Source organism: Cololabis saira, chromosome 23 (genome assembly GCF_033807715.1).
Source record: "Cololabis saira isolate AMF1-May2022 chromosome 23, fColSai1.1, whole genome shotgun sequence".
NCBI classification, from domain to species: Eukaryota; Metazoa; Chordata; class Actinopteri; order Beloniformes; family Belonidae; genus Cololabis; species Cololabis saira.
Window position 1 is genome coordinate 30,028,180 of NC_084609.1, and position 24,879 is coordinate 30,053,058.

Below are 24,879 nucleotides of genomic sequence, written 5' to 3' on the forward strand. Positions count from 1 at the left end.
CGGGTTAGAGGGGGAACATTTAGGAGAACAGACCAGAAGAATATAGCGTGGATTAAAAATAAAAGTTAAGCACTGAGTTACATGTGTCTCCCGTCTGGACCATTGCAGACTGGCTGAGCATGGCATGTTACTAAAACCAAACATATCCGCTGCCTCTTTCTTCTACCTTTTACGTAGGGCTGGGCGATTTTGGACAAAAATAAAATCCAGATTTTTTTCTCTGAAAACCCGATTTTCGATTTCGATTTTTTTGGTAAAACTACAAAAGACAATGGAATAAATTGTTTCAAATATTTTATCTTTATTTTTAAAGAAAAATAGCAAACAAATTTCCCTATTGGGAATGAAGTGAAATTGAAAGATACTGTAAATCCTCCTTAAGTTTAGTAAAGTGACAACATTTACAATTTTCTTGACCAAACAAAGATGACTAGACGAGCTCCGTCTGTAATGCAGCCAGCTGCAAACAAGGAAAATCGATTTTCCGATTTTCCTTTTTTAACATCGATTTTGATTAATAAATCCGATTTAGATTTTAAATCGATTAATCGCACAGCCCTACTTTTACGTGCGCGGCGTCAGCACGTTGTGCCGCATTAAATGTAGTCCGGGCGAAGTACCTGCTTTGAGCTGCAAAATTAAACGATTCCTCGATCATTTTTTGTAATCGAATTACTCGAATTATTCGAGGAATCGTTTCTGCCCTACTCCTGACTCCCAACCCCCCGACCAATCGGTGTTCTGTAGTGTGATGATGTCAGATACAGCCGACTCAGCCGCTTAGAACCTCGGCACAATAGATACAGAAAAAGCATCAACCCGGCACGTTAGACCCCTGGTGGGAAAGCACCAAACCGGGGCGAGGTGAGTCGTGCTGAGTAGGTACTAGTGGAAAAGCGCCATAAGAAAATGGATCGCATCACTCCGGTCCTGAGATCTTTACACGGCTCCCTGTTCCTCAGAAAATAGACTTAGAATGTCTTTTTAGGACCAAAATACATTAGAGACTTGTTACCATAGCAACCATCCGGTTCAGGTCTGCTCTGTGCCCCAGAACCAGAACCAAACATGGAGAAGCAGCATTCAGCTTTTATGAACCTTTAATTATTACAGGGCGGTTTTAGTTACAGGGGGTCCTCAGTCATAGTTAGGATGAAACATTTCATATGAATCGTTTGTGTTTCTACAAGTAAGTTTGGTAAGACAAACTCTTCCCAGTTTATATCTCTGTCCAGAGTGGATGCCGTAGTGAAATAATGCTTTTCTTGCGCCTGAAGACTGATGTTTCCGTTGACTGATGTTCTCCTGTTTGTCTGTCAGGTTGAACATCTTGCTGGGAGGAATGACGCCTGTGTACTTCCACGCTGTAAACATGTGTCTGCACACCGCCGTCACCTGCCTGCTCATGTACACCTGTGAGCGGTGCGTCTTCCAGGAGACCCACCTGGCCTTCCTCACAGCGCTCCTGTTCGCTGTTCATCCCGTCCACACGGAGGCCGTAAGTACACCCCACACATCTATCCCAGGTCCTCCTCCAGCAGCTCAGTAAGGTTATTGATAAAGCTCTTTCAACAGTTAAAGCAGCACAACGGAACTTTCAGCTTTGTTGAGTTTGGCGCCTCCTTTGGACAAAAATCGGTAGTGCTTTACCAGAAAGAACACTCCATTTCCCATGAGCACCAGCGCGTACTGCCGGAAAACCCCCGTCCCCGCCGCTGCATTTGTTTTGATGAGAGAAGACGGGACGGACTTTCAAAAATACTTTTCTGTTTTCAGCGGTCGTTTGCAGGATGGATAATGAAGAGGTAATGTATCTATTTTTGGCTAAACAATATAATATGACGATGTTGAAAAACACTAAGTTCAACTTGGTTTTATTAAGTTGTTTCAGCGAGATAATGCGCCCTACAAACTCATACGCTCTGCACCTTTTTCCTTTCAGGGTTTTTAGAGGGACTTCGTCATAAATTAGTAGTCCAACATACTTACTGACAAAATAAAAAAATACTTTATAACCTGTGAATAACTGAATGCCCATTCCTTATATTTCGCAGATCAGCCCTGCACAATTTTACAGCTCTCAGGAAAAATACTAGAAAATTTCTATACATTTTCTTCGCATTGCATTATTTCCTCTAGTGCTGTAATTCTATTCAATTGTATTATTATTTTATAAAGCTTCCTCATTGCGAATTACACATTTTTATGATCACTATTATTTCTCTGTCTGTTGTTGATATTGTCAGTAATTTTAGAATTACCAAAACCCAAGACGAATCCCCAGTATGTGAAAACATTCTAATTTTGATTCTTATTGATCATAGAATTCTACATTTACATTTGTATCATAACAATTCTGTCTCTTGTTTTATCAGGAATCTGCTGTTCGTGAGAACACCTCTACCTCTACCTCATCAGAGTTTGAACCCCCACAAAGACAGAACCGACACGCAGCATATATATCATATATATATGCATATATATACATATCGCCAGTGCTCTGGCAGCATGATGTTTGGAAAATAAGAGACACCTTTCCAGACCCAATGGGACAGTACACTGGTTTCAGGGATCCCCGTCTTCTCTAGAATGGAACCTTTATGAGGATTACTGCAAATATTTTGATATTGTTTTTTTTTTGTTTTGTTCCATTTTTTCCTGTACAGTTGTCTTTGTGTGTTTAAAATAAAGACATTTGTGCAAAACAAGACATACTTTTATTTACACACCTTTCAGAAAATAGAACATTCTTGAACTTTGTCATTTGCATAGTGACAGCAGTTATCCCATACATTATTATAAACAATAAGTAATCTGTATCACAGTAGCAGTAATGAACAACTGTATGACAGGATAAATTACTGTGAATAAAGTAAACAAGTGTAAATAGAGTAGTAGAAAAATAAACTAAAAATAATGAACTGATAATAAAAACTGAACTATGAAACAGTGTAAGAAGTTACTGTAAATAAATACAATGACTATAGTAGCAGTAGCATCTTGTGTCCGTCCATGTTTCGTGCTGGGAGAGTCCGCGTGCGATTCACTGCTGGAGTGTAGGAGAAACGCTTCCCTGCATGAGGATGTGATTCTGGAAGTTTTCCAGATCTGATGTAGTCCTGCAGAGTGTGAGAATAAAGATACAAAAGCATTATGTCTTTCTGATAATTACTGACCTATAAATCATTCAACATATTTTGTTGATCACAAGTTTGAATTTTTTTCTTTGTTGAAGTCACTGTAATTATGCAGAAAGTAAAAGCAAGTTATGTATAGCTATAGAAAAATTAGAGAAATGTATATATTTATACACTCACAAGATAAAACGACACATTATAAACACCATAAGGTTTCTTTTACTACTCTTGTTATTATTTTAATATAATTCCAACAAAGTAGATTTATTTTTTATGATTATATGGTGTTTATATTGTATTTTTTTTCATCTGGAAGTGTATACTTTGCCTATATATTTCATTTTTCTGGCTATATTTTACTATATCTACAAATGTGTTGCTTTTACCATCAGTGTATAAGTATCTGTATATACAGACCTGAAGAGTCAAAAGGTTTACATAGATATTGACATTTGATACAACACTTACACCAGCTGTAGTAGTTTCAGGATAATTGTTTTTGTAAAACACACTGACATAGGTGTTGACAAAAGTACATACCTGGAGGTGATGAACGTCTTTACATCCTTCAACCATCTCGTCCAAGACGACGGCTGCAAGGGCTTGTAGCGAGAGAACGCCGGGCCAATGTTTATTCTCCACCGGGCATTTAGCTTGTTACTCTCCCGCTTTCTTTTTTTCGCCTCCTCCGCTCCGTTAAAACTTTTATTTTCTTCGTTTTTTTCGCTGCTTCGGCCATGATACCAGCTCCTCGTTTAGCTCAACACCAGCTTCCGCTGAGCTCAGCCTCTGCGCTCCAAGCCCCGCCCATTTTTGTCTCGACTACGAATCGGGAAGGAGGAGGAAGTGACGTATGTGCCGTAAAGCAGTCAAAGTCGTAAAATTTGTAGTTTTTTAGTGTGGCAGGGTTCCTACCATGCTCCTCAAAGTTACATAGTGCCAGTGAAAGCAATACAGACCCCCTCAGATCATGACAGAGGTGTCATTAAACCTGTTGGAAGTTGATGTACCATCACAATGACTCTGGAAATATGATATTAAGGTGGAAAAGTTACGTAGTGTCGCTTTAAATACCTTCTTGACCAACCGATTTGACTTCTTCCAGGTTTTATGTGCTCACCACAGCACTGAGACTGCCCTTGTCCAGGTGTTCAATGACATCCACATAAATATAGACTGTGGGAGAACCACAGAGCTGGTATTATTTGACCTCAGCGCAGCATTACACACCATTGACGGTAGTACAGTATTTTGCTAAAGCGATTGGAGAATTGGGTCAGACTTCCTGGCGCATTACTTGACTGGTTTGAGTCTAAGTTAGGACCGGGACTGCTTTGTGTCAATAGTAGGGATGGGCGGTATGGACTAAAACATTTATCACGATAATTTCTGGCATTTATCACGATAACGATAAAAATGACGATAAAAAAAGAAATACCAATTCAACTCCACCTTTTTAACTATAAATCTATCACCACATTCAGTCTTTGGAGCCCCCAAAACACTGCTCTAAAAGATACTAAATACTACTAAACTACACCAATTAAATTGAATTAATAAAAACCAATTAAATTAGTACACCTGTACTGCAAAACTGGAATGACTTTCTTTCTTTCTTTCTTTCTTTCTTTCTTTCTTTCTTTCTTTCTTTCTTTCTTTCTTTCTTTCTTTCTTTCTTTCTTTCTTTCTTTCTTTCTTTCTTTCTTTCTTTCTTTCTTTCTTTCTTTCTTTCTTTCTTTCTTTCTTTCTTTCTTTCTTTCTTTCTTTCTTTCTTTCTTTCTTTCTTTCTTTCTTTCTTTCTTTCTTTCAGGCTCATATCTTTCTTTCAGGCTCATATCTTTCTTTCTTTCTTTCTTTCTTTCTTTCAGGCTCATATCTTTCTTTCAGGCTCATATCTTTCTTTCTTTCTTTCTTTCTTTTCTGGCTCATTTCCTTCCTTCCTTCCTTCCTTCCTTCCTTCCTTCCTTCCTTCCTTCCTTCTTTCACGCACACGTACGTTGTAAATCCGGCTTTACACAAAAACGTCATCAATGGGAATTTTTGTTTTGATATTTTTATTAGGGGGTAAGGCACAGTTGAACAGGAATAAACAAAAAAAAGATATACAGTCTACCTCCTTTTTTTTTTTTTTTTTTTTGGAATTAAGAACAGAACAAAAAATCCACACAAAACAATGACAAATACACGAAAATTATTATATTCTTATATACAAGTAATATTTAAGTATTTAAGCTAAACAGTATGAATTAAAAAAATAGATGAATAAAAAGGGGAAAAAAAAAAAAAAAAAAAAAAAAAAAAAAACCCCAAAAACAAAAGAAAAGTAAAAAGATAAATAAAAAGGAGGAAGAAAGAAAGGAATGAGAGAAGAGAGGGAGGGGGGGGGATCCGTCAATCAGGAGGCAGGGACTGGAGAGAGTGGAAGAATGTAAGAAAGGGAAGCCACTTATTATAAAATTTGTTGCAACTACCCTTCAGTGAATATTTAATCTTTTCCAGCTTCAGAAAAAACATGGTGTCGTTGAGCCACTGGGTACTAGAAGGAGCCTTAGTCGACTTCCAGTGGAGAAGAAGGTGGCGTCTTGCCAGTAAGGAAGTAAAAGCCAAAATGTCTTTTTGGTTTGAAGTAAACCGGCCATGGTCCTCTGGGAGCCCGAATATGGCAACATGGGGGGAGACTTTTATATTCACTGAGAGTATTTTTGACATGGTGTCAAAATAATTCGACCAAAAGCGAGAAAGTAGTAGGCAAGAGTAAAACATATGGGTTAAATTGCAGGACGAGGCATGACATTTGTCGCATTCGTCAGTGACACTGGGATAGATCTGTGAGAGTCGAGCTTTAGAAAAGTGGACTCTAAACAGTACTTTAAACTGTATAAGTGTAAGACGAGCGCAGGATGAACTTGTGTAAATTTTTTTAAGAGCAGCGTCCCACCAGTCATCCTCCAAATTTAGATCCAGTTCATCTTCCCAGGCAGCCCTAACTTTAATAACTGGAGAGAGATCGAAAGACAGAAGGTCATCGTAAACCTTAGAGATCAGTGATTTTTGAAGTGGATCATGGTTTAAAAGCACCTCCCACTGTAGAGTCGGCGGAGAGGATGGAAAAACTGGAAACAAAGCTTTAGCGCAGTGTCTAATCTGAAAGTATCGAAAGAGATGAGAAGGCGGGAGATTAAATTCACCTGAGAGATCTGCAAAGCTGCGAAAGATACCATCCTTGTAAAGATCTCCAAAACTTTTCAGGCCCTTATTATGCCATATGAGAAAGGTTGAATCTGTAAGCGGAGGTCGAAATAAATGATTGTTCAGTAATGGAGCTAAAGTAGATGCTGACTTAAATTTGAAGTGTTTCCTAAATTGATACCAAATTTTAAGTGTGGAGTGAACCACTTGATTATTTGTAAAGACAGAGAGGTTGGATGGAATAAATGAGGTAAGTAGAGCAGGTAAAGAGGATGAAATGCATGACTGTGCCTCCAATTTACACCATGGCATATTCACCGATTTGAACCAAAATGAAATTTTTTGAATATGTGCTGCCCAATAATACAGTTGGAAATTGGGAAGTGCCAGTCCGCCATTGAATTTACATCTCTGAAGTGTGGATTTGCGGATTCTAGGAGCCTTCCCACACCATAAGAAGTCAGAAATAGTTTGATCAATTATTTTAAAAAAGTGTTTTGGTAAGAAAAGTGGAAGACAATGGAACAGAAATAGAAATTTGGGCAAAATATTCATTTTAACTGCGTTAATTCTTCCAATTAATGAAAGAGGTAAGCTTTTCCATCTATGGAGGTCAGATTTAATTGTAGACATTAAAGGTGAGAGATTAGCAGAAAAAAGAGAGCTTAACGTTCTGGTTACGTTGATCCCAAGATACCTAAAGCCGGAAGGACTAATCTTAAAAGGGATATCTGACTGTACGAGCTGTGTTGCTGAGTCATTAATGGGATAGCATTCACTTTTAGATACGTTCACTTTATAGCCTGAGAAAGACCCGAATCTCTGGAAAGCAGATAAAATTGAAGGAATGGAGAGGACAGGATCCGAGACATATAACAGTAAGTCATCAGCGTAAAGTGACAGCTTATATTCTGTTCCCAATCGGGAGATCCCAGTAAAAGTGGGGGAGGACCTCAGAAAGATTGACAGGGGCTCTATAGCTAGTGCGAATAATAGGGGAGAGAGGGGACACCCCTGTCTGGTGCCACGGGCTAGAGTAAAAAAATTGGACTGAATGCCATTAGTGGAAACGCTTGCTTGTGGAGACGTGTAAAGGAGACGAATCAAAGAAATGAACCCATTCCCCAGCCCAAACTTCTTCAGTACAGTAAATAAATAGTCCCATTCAATCCTATCAAATGCCTTTTCAGCATCGACTGAGATTACGACTTCAGGTGTTGTGGTGATAGTTTTAGAGTGAATAATATTTAAAAGTGTCCGCACATTAAAGAATAACTGTCGCCCCTTAACAAACCCTGTCTGTTCATTTGAGACAATAGTTGGCACAATGTTCTCCAAGCGATAAGCCAAGGCTTTAGCAAGGATCTTAGCATCTACATTTATTAACGAAAGAGGTCTGTATGAGCCGCAGAGAGTTGGATCCTTATCTTTTTTTAAGAGGAGACTTATGGAGGCTTGCCTTAAAGTGGGAGGGAGAGTGCCATGTTCCAGTGATTCCTTATAAACAGCATGCAATAAAGGGGACAATTTATCCTGAAATTTCTTAAAAAATTCCACTGGAAATCCATCAGGGCCAGGAGCTTTGTTATTTTGCATACTTCTCACAGCGAGATTAATTTCTTCTACCGTTAATGGCGAGTCAAGATTTTTAGCAGCATCGGAGCCTATAACAGGAAAGTTGAGGCTATCTAAGAATGAATCATCAATGGGAATTTATCGTTTTTACCGCGAGATGATAAATTCTTACCGTGGGGAATTTTTTTGACGGTATATCGTGAACGGTAAAATATCACCCATTCCATTGACGTAACTACATCAGAATCGACTAAAAAATAACATGTGGAGTTCCCCATGGTTCTATCTTAGGACTCCTCCTATTTAACATCTACATGCTTCTGCCAGCTCAAATAATAATAAACAACAAGATAAGTTACCATAACTATGCAAATGACACACAACTCACATATACATTATAATGTCAGCAGTTACGGGTGCTACAGCTCCTCCTCCATCAGCTGAGATGGTGATACATCCCAGATGATGACATCACAGGGTTTCAGGTCACGTGACTCCTCAGGATGTCTTCAAACCTGGACCAGCTGGTGGCAAAACAACATTTTCCATACCCAGTCTAAGGTTCAGCTGTATGGGCTCAAATTAATGCCATTAGTACAGATACAAGTATTTTGTATCTGTAAATAAACTTTGTACTTGTAGAAATATTTTGTGCGTGTGCAAAAAATATTTGTACTTGCAAAAAATATTTGTACTTGTAAAAATATTTTGTGTGTGTGAAAAAAATATTTGTACTTGTAGAAATATTTTGTGCATGTGCAAAATGTATTTGTACTTGCAAAACATATTTGTACTTCTAAATACAAAGCTACAAACTTTTTACAAAGCTACAAACTTTTTTTACAAAGCTACACACTTTTTTTACGAAAGCTACAAACTTTTTTTCAAAAGCTACAAACTTTTTTTCAAAAGCTACAAACTTTTTTTACAAAGCTACAAACTTTTTTTACAACTACGAGTTTTGGCAGTGTTTTGACGTGCCAAAACTAACAGCCAATCAGCGATCTTTAGCACGGGTTTCAAAGGGTTTCTGGAGAGCCAATCAGATCATTGCATCGCCTACTGACGTCGCCGCCATATTGGATGTGGCAAGACTGGGCTGCAAACTAATACAAGTAAATTTACTTACGTTTTACGTCTCATTTATTCATTCACATGCGCACTAGTATACTTGGGAAACAGTTAGGCACCAAATATAATATATTTAATTTTCTCAGACGGCAAAAATAAGAACTTTATTTATCCCACACAGGAGTAATTCATGTTATATCAGCTATAGAGAACAAGGTACTGCCGAAAAACTATATATATCCCCCCTCACAAAAATAGAGACATATTTTTTTTATCAACAAAACGAATAAAAAAAAATTAAAATAACAAAATAACATATTTGAACAATTTTTCAGACAATAAAATAACAATAACATAAAATGTAATGTAATGTAATGTGTAAAGATGTAAAATATGCTTTGTTAATGAGAGAATATGTTTCTGTATTTTTGTGAGGGGGGATATATATTGTTTTTCGGCACTACCTTGTTCTCTATAGCTGATATAACATGAATTACTCCTATGTGGGATCAGTGGCGATTTTGGTCTGTAAATTTTGGTGGGGCCATGCTGGAAAATCTTATGCAATCAGTATCAAGTGAGAGAAGGGACCACAGCACCTTTGACCACAAAATTGAAGCTGAATAATGCCATCATCACACAAACAGTGCCAATCTAACGACATATATTATCATATCAATAGCGCTACCAAATGGGCACTGTTCAAGAGCTCATATCAAATACTCAAGATCGAAACAGCAACGTGACAACAATAAAAACACAATGCACAAGCACGACCGTGCACGAGCATGGCGTGTACGGCGCACATGCAATACACAGCAATTAATAAAGCCACCACAGAGAGTATACCACAGCCAAACAACCATTTCAGCACCACAGACAGGTAAACAGCTCCATCAGCGTCGGGGAGCCCACGTGAGGTTGTGTCCCCCCACACCCACACCCACACATGTATCACCAGTTGCGCATTACACAAAGTCCACTATAATTCAAAGAATATAAGTACATGGTCAGTTCCACTATAAAAATCTGTTAGACTCACCGGAACTCACAAGGAAAGCAGTAGAGCGCCTTTTTTGACGAGCTCCCGGTTAACCAGAGTTTCCTTTGAACCATTCCTTATTAAATGTCCTGGTTTTGTCTTTTCCGGCTTGACAAATGGTTAAATCATCCGGTCGATGTGGTCCCAAACGTTTTATTTCCAACTTCTGCTCAATTGATAAAGTGCTAAATCGCACACTCACCAAATAATCAACTTCATTCAAATAGAAAGAATGAAACGTCACCTATCAATCAAAGTACGTAGCCGGCGTAGGTTACGTAACCCTCGGCGTAGGCTCTGCGTTGGTGTAACGCAGAACCATAAATCAGCCTTTATTCTGGCGCGGTTTGAAAAAGACAAGCGAGTGATTATGTACATTCACTGAGTGAATATTATGAAAGTAAAATATATATTTCTCGCTAGAAATAGTTTTTTTTTTATTCAGTCCGCAAATGACGGCGAAAAGCATTCTGGGAAATTCTGGGAACAGCCAATCACAGAGTGAGCTGTTTGACCGCCGTCTGCTTCAATTCAGAGCAGCCAATGAGAGGCGCTCTGGGGCCCTGAGCTCGCGGCCCCACTGTCCAAGCTAGTGTGTGCGCTGTACACGCGCACGCGCGCGCAGCAGTTTACCAGTAACAACATTACAGGCAGAGGGGCCAGCTCCGCTGAGCCCCACCGAGCGGAAACAGAGGAGGCTGGATCAGGCAGGGCGAACTATTTACACACAGTTACACTACAAAAAGTGTCAGCAGATCAAATTAAGTTGCATCAAATGAAAACTGCGGACATTTCATTGGAGACAAATTTATTATGAACTTATGTTTAATGACACATAATCTTCCCCTGCGCAGCTGCGCACTCTGGTGGGGCCGTGCCCCACCGGCCCCTAATGCAAAGACGCCACTGTGTGGGATCAATAAAGTTCTTATTTTATCCATCTGAGAAAATTAAATATATTATATTTGGTGCCTAATTGTTTCCCAAGTATATTAGTGCATGTGTGAATGAATAAAAGAGAAAACGTAAGTTTCTTTGTAGAAAGGTGCTTTATGAAAATAAGTCAATTTACTTGTATTAGTTTGCAGCCCAGTCTTGCCACATCCAATATGGCGGCGACGTCAGTAGGCGATGCAATGATCTGATTGGCTCTCCAGAAACCCTTTGAAACCCGTGCTAAAGGTCGCTGATTGGCTGTTAGTTTTGGCACGTCAAAACACTGCCAAAACTCGTAGTTGTAAAAAAAGTTTGTAGCTTTGTAAAAAAAGTTTGTAGCTTTGTAAAAAAAAGTTTGTAGCTTTGTAAAAAAAGTTTGTAGCTTTGTAAAAAAAAGTTTGTAGCTTTGTAAAAAAAAGTTTGTAGCTTTGTAAAACGTTTGTAGCTCTTGTAAAAAAAGTTTGTAGCTTTGTATCTACAAGTACAAATTTTTTTTGCAAGTACAAATATTTTTTGCAGGTACAAATATTTTTTGCAGACACACAAAATATTTCTACAAGTACAAATATTTTTTTCACACGCACAAAATATTTCTACAAGTACAAATATTTTTTGCAAGTACAAATATTTTTTGCACACGCACAAAATATTTCTACAAGTACAAAGTTTATTTACAGATACAAAATACTTATGGCATTAATTTGAGCCCATACAGCTGTGGTTTACCAGCTGGACCTCATCAGTTTATCCACAGTCTGGAAACAGGAAGTACGCAACGCCGCCCACATAAACCTCTAGAGTCAGCACAGCTGCAGAGCTGGGAATATGCTTTAACTGCCCTCTACATTTCTGTTTTTTTGTTACACATGTTTTAAATCAAACAAAATTCGAAATCAGACAAACATGACCTAAATAACGAAGATATGCAGTTTTTAAACCATTGTTTTGTTTCTTATGAGGGACAAAAGCTATCCAAACTAACCTCGGCCCATGTGAATAACTAACTGTGATTAACCACATTCCTTGGAGGTCTGATTCAGGCTCAGTCACCACAGCTGGACCTGACCAGTACCAGACCTGACCAGTACCAGACCTGACCAGTACCAGACCTGACCAGTACCAGACCTGACCACAACCAGACTTGTTTTTGTCCAATAAAACCTAATGGATGATTTTAATTCTATAAAATGGTATATACATTTAATATACCACAATCAACACCACATCCCAACAGATCTACGATTTCAAAGATTTTACAACATATCTAATATTGGGACCAATGAAAACAGTGAAATTTAACTATTTAAGATTTTTTACAAATCGAATAATAAAATAAATTGAACATATCCCATAGTTAATTTAATCCTAGTTTGAGCAGTTTAAGTATTGTGGCTTCTGAACTGGTTCTGGTGTAAGGCCTGGTTCCTCTAAAATGCGCAGGAACATTCTTTGGTCTTGCTGTGATTCAGAAACTTACTTCAGCATTGTGTCTTTTACTCTTGTGGTGATTTAGAAAACAGCTTCAGTTATAGCAGAGATCGCTCCTGCTCCATTTCAAAGTACCACTTCTACTGCTGCTGCTACTACTGCTTCCACTGCTACAGCTGATTCTATTTCTGACTGGTCCATCTAGCCCTTAGACCAGGGGTGGGCAAACTTTTTGATTCGTGGGCCACAATGGGTTCTAACATTTAACAAAGGGGCCGGACCAGGAGCAGATGGATGGAGTGCTTTGGTAACCCCACCTCATTGGAGAAAAAAATACAAATCTTGGGATATGGAGAAAACAGGTGTTTTAATTTCAAATGAAAATGAAGAAAAGCATTACAACCAAATATCTGACTTTGGAATGAGTCTTAAAACACTGAAAATCAAATGAATAAAATGTTAATTCTATGTCTGACTGGTCCATCTAGCCCTTAGACTGTATATTTATTTATATAATTTAAAATACTTTTGTCAGGCACAGTCAGGCATAACGTTAAAGCTCTCTTTTAAAGCCAAAATACGCTTAATATCTTACCAAGGCGAGTCCGTTTCGTTCAACTGTCCGACGTGCTTTCTCTTCAAATGCTCGTGCATTACCAACGTGCTCCCGTGATAAGCAAGGTCAGCTTTGCAAACCTTGCAAGTAATCTTTTTATTCGCCGTATCCAGGCTGAAATGCTCCCAAACTTTTGAAGTTTTAGAGGGCGGCAGTAGCTCAGGTGGTAGAGCGGGTCGTCCAATGATCAGAAGGTCGGCGGTTCAAATCCCGCTCTGTCCCAGTTTGCTGTCGTATTGTCCTTGGGCAAGACACCTTACCCACCTTGCCCCGTGTGAATGTGTTTGAATGTGGATGGCATTATAACCTACTGTCTGGACTTCGTGGATGCAACTTCCTTGGTGGGATGGGTATTCATCATCATTAATAACGGTAATTATAGTCTATTTATATTAAAGAGCAAGAGTATTGTCATGTCATGATACATAATGCGTGGCCACGAGATAATCAATGCATGGCCACGAGTTATTAATGCGTGGCCACGCATTACTTTATTTTTTTCAAATGTCACCAGAGGGGCTCCGTACTAGAGCCCTGCTATAGCGGGACTGTTTTCTTCATCCTGCTCCCGCTGAATTTCTGACCATTACTGCCTGCAACGTGTGTGTTCCACTCCCGCCCCTCCCGCAAAACTCTGAGAATTCATGCCCACACAGCGCACAATAAAGATGCATTGATTTAGTGTCTTCTCCCGTCCCGCAAGAGAAAAGTCCAGACAAATCTATCTGATTTAATGTTAACATGATCATTGTGGAGCTTGATGAATAATTGACAGTTAATAGGCACCTGACTGAAAGTTACATGCAAATCCATCATTGTCATCAGCGCACAAGCCTTTTTTTTCCCTTTGCGCTGCATCAATTATGTGACTGAGGTTATAACGAGAGTAGGCTGTGAGTGGCTCAAATAATACTAATAAATAACATAAAATAAACAAAGTTTAGAATGAAACGAATTAATTTAACAAATGAATCGCTTGGCCATTACATTGCTGTGGAGGAAGAGAAGCTGCTGACCGACTGCGGTCCCGTGCGTCTCTTCCAAAATGCACCACAGACACTAAACGCAGTTTCTCCAAATATCTGACTTAATTTAATACTTTGTCAGGCATAACGTTAAAGCTGTCTTTTAAAGCCAAAATACGCTTAATCTTACCAAGGCGAGTCCGTTTCGTTCAACACTCCGACGTGCTTTCTCTTCAAATGCATTACCGGCGTGCTCCCGTGAAAAGCAACGTCGGCTTTGCAAACCTTGCAGGTATCTTTTTATTCACCGTATCGAGGCTAAAATGTTCCCAAACTTTTGAAGTTTTATTACCCGCAGCTGCACTGAGACGCAGTCGTGCATGCGCGACTCGACAGAGATTGTATTGAAGTGAGACGCCTCACTCCATTGGAGAAACACGTCTGGCGACAATTGTCGACAATGGAATTCATCGTCGACAATTTTGATTATCGATTTTTGTCGACAACGTCGACGAATCGTTGCAGCCCTACTCTGGGTGCCTTGAAGGACGCTATATAAAACCAAGCCATCATTATTATTATTATTATTACATGCAGCTGCTGTACAGGATGCCGTCATTTTTGTTGACCCGCTACTGCTCGGCTGAGACGCAGAAATTGTATTGAAGTGAGATGCCTCACTCCATTGGAAAAACACGTCTGGCGACAATTGTCGACAATGGAATTCATTGTCGACGTTGCAGCCCTATTATGAATCACTCAGAGCAGCCCGTCTGCTACCAACAACCATGCCACGTTCAAAGTCACTTAAATCCCCTTTCTTCCCCCATTCTGATGCTGGTTTGAACTGCAGCAGATCATCTGGATCATGTCTACATGCATAAATGCATTGAGTTGCTGCCATGTGATTGGCTGACAGGTGGACAGGTGCACCTAATAAAGTATATTAGGTGCGGTCGACTTTGGCGCAGATTAGGTGGGGTTATTCTGGGGTTATTTTGAGTAATTTGAAGTAGAAAAAAAGAATCAACTAGAAAAATGAATCTGTAAACAAAAAAATCAAGTCATGAAATGAAAAAGTTAATTTTACCTGCAATTTTGTTTCATTGGGTCAGGTTTAGGGTTTTAGTTTAGATTTTTTTTTTTAAGTTCGATAAAAATGCTATGCAAATTTTCAGTTTTAGTATTAATTTTCGGTAACTATAATAACTGATGGCAACAAAGACAACATCTCTGAAATGTGTCCCTAATGTCCCAACGTTAAACTGGGACATTTGGAAGACTAGAATGACAGGTATGTGGTTTCCAGCTGTCCACCTTATGCCTCAAATTTCCCCTTTGTCCCACCCAATGTTCTGATAACCATTTGCAATCAAAACGTCATTGTGCTCTAAATGGAAGGTGCATGAAAGGTTTTCTCTGACATCTTTGAAGTTTTCTCATGGAGGTTGGAGTGTTTGTGTCTTCAGGAGTCTCTGTTGCGTGTGTTGCAGGTGTCGGGTGTTGTGGGGAGGGCGGACATCCTGGCCTGCCTGCTGTTCCTGCTGACATTCCTGTCTTATGTCAGGTGAGACGCATGTCCCCGCCTAATGGCGCTTTCCCATCAGCACCTACTCGGCTCGACTCAACTCAGCCTGGTTTCTTTTCCATAACAATTCAGCACCTGGAGCAGAAGTAGGAGGTTGGAGAAGCTGCTGTGACGTATTTGATTGTGTATCTAAACAAAGAAGACAACAACACTAAAGATGTAGAACCTGGAGGAGATGATAGATGTGCTGCTGGATCTGTGGATTGTGTTCGATATCAAGTTAAAAAATGAGAGTGAGAGAAACTTCAAGTGACTACGCTTTTTTTTTTTTTGTCTCGGCACTGCTGAAAAGTCAGCTGTAGCCGTGAGCAGCTATGAAGAGACAGATCTCCTGGTAGATCTGGGGCCCGTTTCACAAAGCAGGTTTAGTGAGAACTCTGAGTCTGTTAACCCTGAAATGAGGGAAACTCTGAGTTTTCCGTTTCACAAAGGGAGGTAACTCAAACCAGAGAAAGAGAGGTAACTCTAGCCTGTTTCACAGAGAGAGGTAACTTAAGCTCTCGGTCAGTTACCGTAGTAACAGACTCTCTGAATCTAACCTGGTCAGTTACCGTAGTAACAGACTCTCTGAATCTAACCTGGTCAGTTACCGTAGTAACAGACTCTCTGAACCTAACCTGGTCGGGACCAGGTTTATTTCAGCGAACCTGGAGTTTCTCTCCGTCTCCTCCCTCAGTGGCGTCAATTCAGCCAATGGGTCTTTACGCAATACACATCCGTTTTCTGCACCACGGACAGCAAGCAGCAGAGTTAGAGAGCAGAAAAGGCGTATCTGACAAACGCAACGTATTTTATTCACTATGTCAGTGCAACAATATCACAGGGACATCCCAGTTTAACTTCAAACAGTTAAAGTCCAAATGCAAAAAGGAGAGGGAGAGTAAAAAAATGTCAAATATTTCCCTTAAACAGATGTATAAGAGGATTTATATCTTACTTTGAGATGAACTTGCATAATTAATCCATCAGTGGCTAACAGCCTCGTTAATATCTTCTGGACCCATCACTTGCCTTCTTTCTTTTTTTTTTATTGCGTGGTGGTCTGCTTCATTTTAATTTTTGTAAGTTAGTAACACTGCAGAGCGCACTTTTTTTTTTACTTTATTTAAAACTTTATTTAAAAGTTCCAATTACAGTCAGAACATTGACCGTGGACAGTCAGGCATCAAGGAATTAAATAAACAAATACAGTATGAGACATAAAGTGGATGAAGTGCATAAGTCATTACATAAGTAACATAAATATAATAAAATAAATCAATTTAAATAAAAATAAAAGAAAATGGCAGGACATATATTATATCTGCAGAGCGCACTAAAAACGAGATCGATAGCGACCACTGTCGTCAGGGACGCTGGGACATTTCCAGATATGAGGGGGGTATACAAGTGTTGGGATAGATAATACCTACTGAAATCCATCATGTTGTTCTGATATGCATTTGTAGTTATTTTATATGTATGAAGTAATAGAATACATCAATACAAATAGATACAGAGTAATTCCATAAATGTATTTTAAAAAAAAAACATTTACATTCTCCCCTGAAGCCGAGGTGTGGCAGCTGCCGTACCCAATTGACAGCCCTGATCTAATTGACAATAAAATTTCATTTTCTTTTTAAAAATATGCTCTCATACTCGCCATATGCACGTATTAATGCTTCTAACTCCAGTGGCGTGAAGTATGTGGATCTTCAGATGCAAACTAACGTTTCCTCAAAGGGATTTTGTAAATTGAAAAGATAAATAAAGTTAAAAATTAAAAAAAATAAAATGTATGTCGCTCTTTTGTGTCGCCGGTTGCCATGGTGAATCCTTGTATCAGCGAGCTACTGATGCTGGCTTTTTATTTCCCTCACGCTCGCGCTTAACTCCAGGTGAAACTACTTAGAGTTGAGTAAATTACCTCAAATCCGCTGTTCTGGAACCAAAAACTCAGAGTTTCCGATCTCAGAGTAGATCAACTAAGAGTTCAGGATTAGACTCAGTGTTTGTTGAACCTGCTTTGTGAAACGGACCCCTGGTCGTTCCTTATCACCGTCTAGATCCCTTTTTAATTCTCTCCTCAGCACCAGGTTTTTGAACATCTGCACCTCAGAGTTGGATCATGAAACAGACTTTTGTTGCCATTGCTGGTTGAATAAAATGAACCAGAATCCGTCAGAGTCTCTTTCTCTGATTTCCTCCTCCTGACTCAGATGTCTGACTGCCTACTAGGGTTGCCACCTTTCAGAAATAGAAAAAAAGGGACATCCCCAAAACATCTAAAATGCATAGAAATGTGTATATTTAATATGAAAAAACAAAATGCTCAGTTTAAAGTGCTTTAATAGCATTGAACTTTCATGACTGTACAGACAGCCTGAACCTGAGCATGGTCATCATAAATGAAACAAAGTCTGCCTGCATTGGGCAGTTAAACAGAGCTGCACCTAAATTAAATGACAATACAACACTAGAATATTCTGTAAATGTAACGTGTATAAAGTTATAAACACTTTCAAGAGGGAAAACAATTAAAGGAGCTTGAGGCTCCTTTTAAGAAATGAGACTCTCTAGCGCCACCCTTCACCACGACGGCCGTTGGGGGTACTGCAGCCAACAGAGAAGCCGGCACGGGAGAACGGGGAGAACGTGCATGCAGCGTCATGTGACGTCACATCCGCAGGACAGCGCGGGAAATTCTGGACCGAATTGCAGCACATTTTGCAGCACACAGCCTGTTCAAGGCAACGGAGAGATACACTAGAGGAATCATTCTTTTGGGTTTGGAACGCTTCATCTGACATTATTACTAGAAAACTTAAAATGTATACGAATTTTTTTCATAAGTCCTGCCACAATCCGGCCTCATGCTCCTTTAAATTCAACACACTTATAGACTGAACATGCTATTCTATTATATAAATAATAAAGTGCTGTAACAGCTGTAACAAAGCCTGACTTAGAATCTTTTGCTTAGAAAACTAAATAAAACTGATAAACATTAAAAAAAAAAAAATAAAGTGCATAGCTTCCCTCAACTCCTTTTTATGTCCTTTTTTTGCTCAGGCAAGGTTTAAACAGTTCATTCTCACTTCTTCTTCCAGGATTCTTGTTACTACTTGCAGCTGAGCAGCTGCTTGTCTTTCAGAACTGTGGTGTCTCCGAACAGGTCTGCTCACTCTTCATGAGCTTCACTCAGCAAAGCACTATATTTTAAGCCTTTTATTTGTTATAATTTTGATGATTTAATTCTTTATTGATTTCATAATATATTCCAATTTTTTGAGATTTTTTATTTGGCGTTTTCATAAGCTGTGAACTATAATCATCAAAATTATAACAAATCAAGGCTTGAAATATCTCACTTTGCAAATTTTAATTCCCAATTACGTAGCCATTCCGTATTTCAAGGGACGGGTGGCAAGCCTACTGCCAACCCCCCGACCAATAGGCACCATAAGTCTTGATGAGGTCTGTTACAACCAAAAACGTAATAACGGCCAATAACGTAATAACGGCCAATAACGTAATAATTTTGGCCATTTCAAATGTAATAAAGCCAATAGTGTAATAATGTGCCAATAATGTAATAAAACTTTTGAGTCAATAATGTAATAACTTTTTGCCGATAATGTAATAATTTTGTAATCATTTTTTAATACCATGCCAATAACGTAATAACCAGCCAATAATGTAATGCCTTATTACATTATCGGCAAAAAGTTATTACGTTATTGGCTCAAAAGTTTTATTACATTATTGGCACATTATTACACTATTGGCCTTATTACATTTGAAATGGCCAAAATTATTACGTTATTGGCAGTTATTACGTTATTGGCCATTATTACGTTTTTGGTTGTAACAAGGTCCATCAGAAAACCAGATGATGGGACTTTGGCAGTGTTTAAGTTGTGTCACCAGATTGTGCGGCCTGTTCAGAGGTCTGCTGGAATGTGTGGATGAAACCGTCTTCTGGTCCACTTCATCCCAGCTCCAGAAGGGTGATTTTACTCTCCATCCGTTGCTGGCTGTCTGGTACCAGTCATTCATAGACTCAGAGGTGGTGCCTAAAAGCCTTTTACATTATTATTAACATATGGTCATCAGTATCATTGATGTCCAACGCAAACAGGACTGTGTATCCACCAGAGTGTGCGGCCATCATAATGTGAGTAGGGCTGCTTCAGGACGGGCTCAAGTGTTCTGCAGCAGAAAGAAATGTGCTACACTGGCTTCCAGTGAGTCAAAGGATAGAGTTTAACATCTTCCTGCTGGTCTACAAAGACCTGAATGGTCTTGGACCAGAATCCATGCTGGATCTGTTAGTTCCTATGAAGCTCCCAGACCCCTGAGGTTCATCTGGATCTGTTAGTTCCTATGAAGCTCCCAGACCCCTGAGGTTCATCTGGATCTGTTAGTTCCTATGAAGCTCCCAGACCCCTGAGGTTCATCTGGATCTGTTAGTTTCTATGAAGCTCCCAGACCCCTGAGCTTCATCTGGATCTGTTAGTTCCTATGAAGCTCCCAGACCCCTGAGCTTCATCTGGATCTGTTAGTTCCTATGAAGCTCCCAGACCCCTGAGATTCATCTGGATCTGTTAGTTCCTATGAAGCTCCCAGACCCCTGAAGTTCATCTGGATCTGTTAGTTCCTATGAAGCTCCCAGACCCCTGAGCTTCATCTGGATCTGTTAGTTCCTATGAAGCTCCCAGACCCCTGAGCTTCATCTGGATCTGTTAGTTCCTATGAAGCTCCCAGACCCCTGAGGTTCATCTGGATCTGTTAGTTCCTATGAAGCTCCCAGACCCCTGAGCTTCATCTGGATCTGTTAGTTCCTATGAAGCTCCCAGACCCCTGAGCTTCATCTGGATCTGTTAGTTCCTATGAAGCTCCCAGACCCCTGAGCTTCATCTGGATCTGTTAGTTCCTATGAAGCTCCCAGACCCCTGAGATTCATCTGGATCTGTTAGTTCCTATGAAGCTCCCAGACCCCTGAAGTTCATCTGGATCTGTTAGTTCCTATGAAGCTCCCAGACCCCTGAGCTTCATCTGGATCTGGTTTGTTGTGGTTCCAGAACCAGAACCAAGCAAGGTGAGGCAGCGTTCAGTTATTCTGCTCCTCACCGGTGGAACAAACTTCCTGTAGACCTGAGGTCTGCTCCAACTGTAGATCCTTTAAATCAGGGATAAAAACAATACTGTTTACTCAAGCGTACTCTTAAATAGGGCTGGGTATCGATTCAAATGTCAAGAATCGATTCGATTACGATTATTAAGATTCAGAATAGATTATCACCATTTGATTTGATCCGATTCTATTTGATCCGATATTGATTTGGGTTAGTGTTATTAAAAATGTTTTTTCAGCTGTTGCCTGAATTATATGATTATATTATATAACTAATAATTTCACAATAATTATTGTGAAATAACTAAGAAATAAATATCCATTTAAAGTGCAAAAAAAGAGAGAAATTGCAACAGCTCATGCAGTAAACAAATAATTTTAGCTTGTCTAATTTATTCTGTCACCAGACACACAGCTTGCCATGAAGCACCAGGCATTTTTCAGGTATGTCAAGACAAACTGTCCGATAATAGAGAAACCAAACAAGCTTTACTAAATATAGATAATATGAACTTCATTGAACTAATATAACATTTAGAAATTTAAGCTGAAATATCCAGCATTTTCTCTAAAGAAAAGTTTTAGTTCAGTTTAGTTCAGTTTTCAAAACCAGCGCTTTGTTAACGCTGCAGCTACTCTTCGATGCCATCATTGTTTGATATTTTCACACCACGAGCATGTGACTACTGGGATTAAAGTTCACCGGGCGAAAATGTAACGGTGAAAAAAAAAATAGATCTTTAGACATACGAATCGATATTTAGGAATTAATATGAGAATCGATTTAGAATCGATTTTTTTCACACAGGCCTACTCTTAAATTAAATACTTACCTGCTGTACTCTACTGCCCTTACTTTTTAACAACTTGTGCTTTTTATTATTTTACCTCTTTTCTTATCATTTTATTTCATTTTATTTGTTATTTACTGTTTAATTGTGTCTTGCTGCTTTTAATGTTGATGTAAAGCACTTTGAATTATGTTGAATTGTGCTATACGAATAAACTTGCCTTGCCTGCACAGATGGAAACTTTGTCTTTATCCGAAATCTTAGAAATGAACGCAGCTTTGATATGGCTAAATAATTCTTTGGCTGGGATTAACCCAAACTGCATTTCTTAAGAACTTGTGCAAAAAAAGCTTGATAAGAAATGCTGGGAACAGAACGTGTTGGAGGCACATTTCTGATCTCCACAGCACCAGAACCTGTTGGAGATGTCCGAGTTCTGTCTCTGGTGAGTCTGCATGTAGTCGTCCTCATCCATTCTGTTCTCTGTTGTCTCAGGAGTGTGGGACGCTGTGTCTCGGAGGACGCCCTGCCATCAACGGAGTCTCCGGGGTCTCTGCTGCTCAGCCTCCTACTGGGAACCAGCGCCATGCTGGTCAAGGAGACGGGCATCACCGTGTTTGGAGTCTGCGTGGTCTACGATGCCCTGGTGCTCTGCCGCCGCTCCCTCACTCAGTAAGGACCATCCTTCTCTGATATAGTGACGTACGGGAAAAATAACAATGTATTCTACATTTCAGACACATGGTAATACTTTATATTATACACTTCTGGCGCTTTTATACTAGTAACTACTCAGCGCGACTCGACACGCCTCCACTCGCTTTGACCTTTTGAGACACCCAGATCAGAAGCAGGAGGTTGGAGTGAAGCTGCTGTGACGTATTTGATTGTGTATCTAAATGAAGAAGACAACACTAAAGATGTAGAACCTGGAGGAGATGATCATGGCTTACAGCTTAAGAAAACTCAAATATCTTATCTCAAAAAATTTGAATTTGAATTTCTGGGAATCTTAATCTTAAACTGTAAACCATAATCAGCAATATTAAAATAATAAAAGGCTTGCAATATTTCAGTTGATTTGTAATGAATCCAGAATGTATGACATTTTTGTTTTTTTTTAATTGCATTACAGAAAATAATGAACTTAATCACAATATTCAAATTTTCTGAGACAGTCCTGTACGTGCTGCTGGGTCTGTGACTTGTGTTCGATACCAAGTTAAAAAATGAGAGTGAGAGAAGCTTCAAGCGGTGACGCTTTTTAAAACATTTAGTTTGTCTCTGCGCTGCTGAAAAGTCAGCTGTAGCTGCGAGCAGCTATGAAGTGACAGAGCTCCTGGTAGATCAGGTCGTTCCTTATCTCCGTCTACATCCCTTTTTAATTCTCTCCTCAGCACCAGGTTTATGAACATCTGACCCTCAGAGTTGGATCATGAAACAGACTTCTGCGCTGCCATTGCCTGTCGTATAAAATGAAGAAGCCGCGAGTCGCTTTTTCGCTGATTTTCGCCTCCTGACGTCTGTTTTTAGATCCAACTCTGGACCAGGAGCTCTGTCACCTCATAGCTGCTCGCGGCTCCCAGCTGATTTCTCATCAGCGCCGACACAAACAAACAAAAAAAAAAAAACGTTGCCGCTTGAAGCGCCGCTCACAGATCCAGCAGCACATCTATCATCTCCTCCAGGTTCTACATCTTTAGTGTTGTCTTCTCCGTTTAGATTACACAATCAAATACGTCACCGCAGCTTCTCTCCAACCTCCTACTTCTGATCTGGGTGTTTAAAAACAAACCAGGACGAGGCGAGTGGAGGCGGGCTGAGTAGGTACTAGTGGAAAAGTGCCATTAGAACCTCTCCAGAATAGTTACAGGAGTATCTACTCGGAACGTTAGACCCCTAGTGGAAAAGCGCAAAGGTGAGTCGGGCTGAGTAGGTTCTAGTGGAAAAGCGCCATAGGTAAAAAAGGTAGTTTGGAGTAAAAGGTTCACAGCTAAATTATGAAACCTCATTTTACTAAACAAGGCTGTATGTACGATGAGGAACATAGACGATGAAGAGCGCGGCCCGACAGACGATGAAGGGTGCAGTGAAGGGTACCGCCTGATTGGTTGTCTGTCTGTTCCTCAGTCACCTGTCCAGCTCCAGACCCAGTGGCCTTGTGAACATCTGCAGCCCCTTCATGAAACGAGCCGCCCTCATCTCTGGCTATGTAAGTAATGACCCCATTGACATCCAACCAGCTCATTTTTGCAGGAGGTATTTCATATTTCAAATACATTTTTAGACCTGTATTTAGGAACTTAATTCCAATTCAGATATCACCTATCATAAAGGAGTCTAGCTGAGGAACCCGAGAAAGAGATATATTGTTCTGGAAACAGGTCTCCATGGTGATCATACACAACGTGAAGTGATGTGTGGATGGTGTAGACGTGTTGATCCACACAAGCAGAACTTCAGGCTGAATCCCAGTTGGTTCTGGTCTGCTGTGTCAGGATTACCTCCTTCTGTGATCATTAATTTCCCTTTGGGCATTAACAAAGTAGATTTGAATTGAATATATGCAGGCAGTTGTGTCATAACCTCGAGGCTCATCTTCATGGTCTCTATGGAGAAATATTTCTGCCCTTGAATTGAATTGAATTAAATTTAAATTTTATTTTGAACATGAAACAGTAGTGAAAACGAAACCAAACAATAATAATCAATAATAAATAGATAAGAAAAAAAAGGCAAAAATATAAATAAAAACATGCATCCATCATAATTAATATGCTCAAAAAAGGAATAGGAAGAAGCAAAAACGTATAAAATCCTACCCCCTAAACTCCATTTCATTATAATCAAAATTAATTATATTTTATTATATAATACATATATACACATGCACTTTTTTATATATATACACATACACACACACAAATGTTATATGAATATCACTAATAACACACCCTCACACCTATATACACTGATATAAATATACCCATTTATAAATTAATATATCAGTATCAACAATATACAAAAAAGAAAAGAAAACAAACAAACAACTCATAAGGGCAGAGCCCCCCCCCCAAAAGCAACCCTTATCCTCTACTGAGAGGTCACCAATGTCATTTTAGCAGCAGAATTGTATGGGGGATTCTGCAGAACCTCTTCAACCTCCCCCTCAGCCTGGAGAAAGACATCCTGCCTTGTTCCAGTACCAAAAACATCTCATCCATCATGTCCTTATGACTACAGACCTGTAGCCCTAACATCTCAGGTCATGAAAGTTCTGAAGAGAATTTTATTGATCCACCCGAATAAGCAAACAAGCACCTTCCACGGCCCACTGCAGTTTACTTATCCTTGTGGGGTTGGAGTTTAAGATCCCATCATACACCTGCTTCAACCAACCCACAGTCATCTGGACAAAGCAG

The 24,879-nt window shown here is 39.5% G+C and overlaps 1 protein-coding gene across 2 annotated transcripts in view; it reads left to right on the top strand.

Moving 5' to 3' along the window:
• Window positions 1–24,879, top strand: part of tmtc1 (transmembrane O-mannosyltransferase targeting cadherins 1) — a 64,813-nt gene that overhangs the window by 13,179 nt on the left and 26,755 nt on the right. For both annotated transcript variants that reach the window (XM_061714744.1, XM_061714745.1), the window contains exons 2-5: window positions 1,321–1,498; window positions 15,453–15,526; window positions 21,953–22,129; window positions 23,588–23,669. In XM_061714744.1, the coding sequence (XP_061570728.1) occupies window positions 1,321–1,498; window positions 15,453–15,526; window positions 21,953–22,129; window positions 23,588–23,669 (511 nt within the window). The remainder of the gene's footprint in view (window positions 1–1,320; window positions 1,499–15,452; window positions 15,527–21,952; window positions 22,130–23,587; window positions 23,670–24,879) is intronic.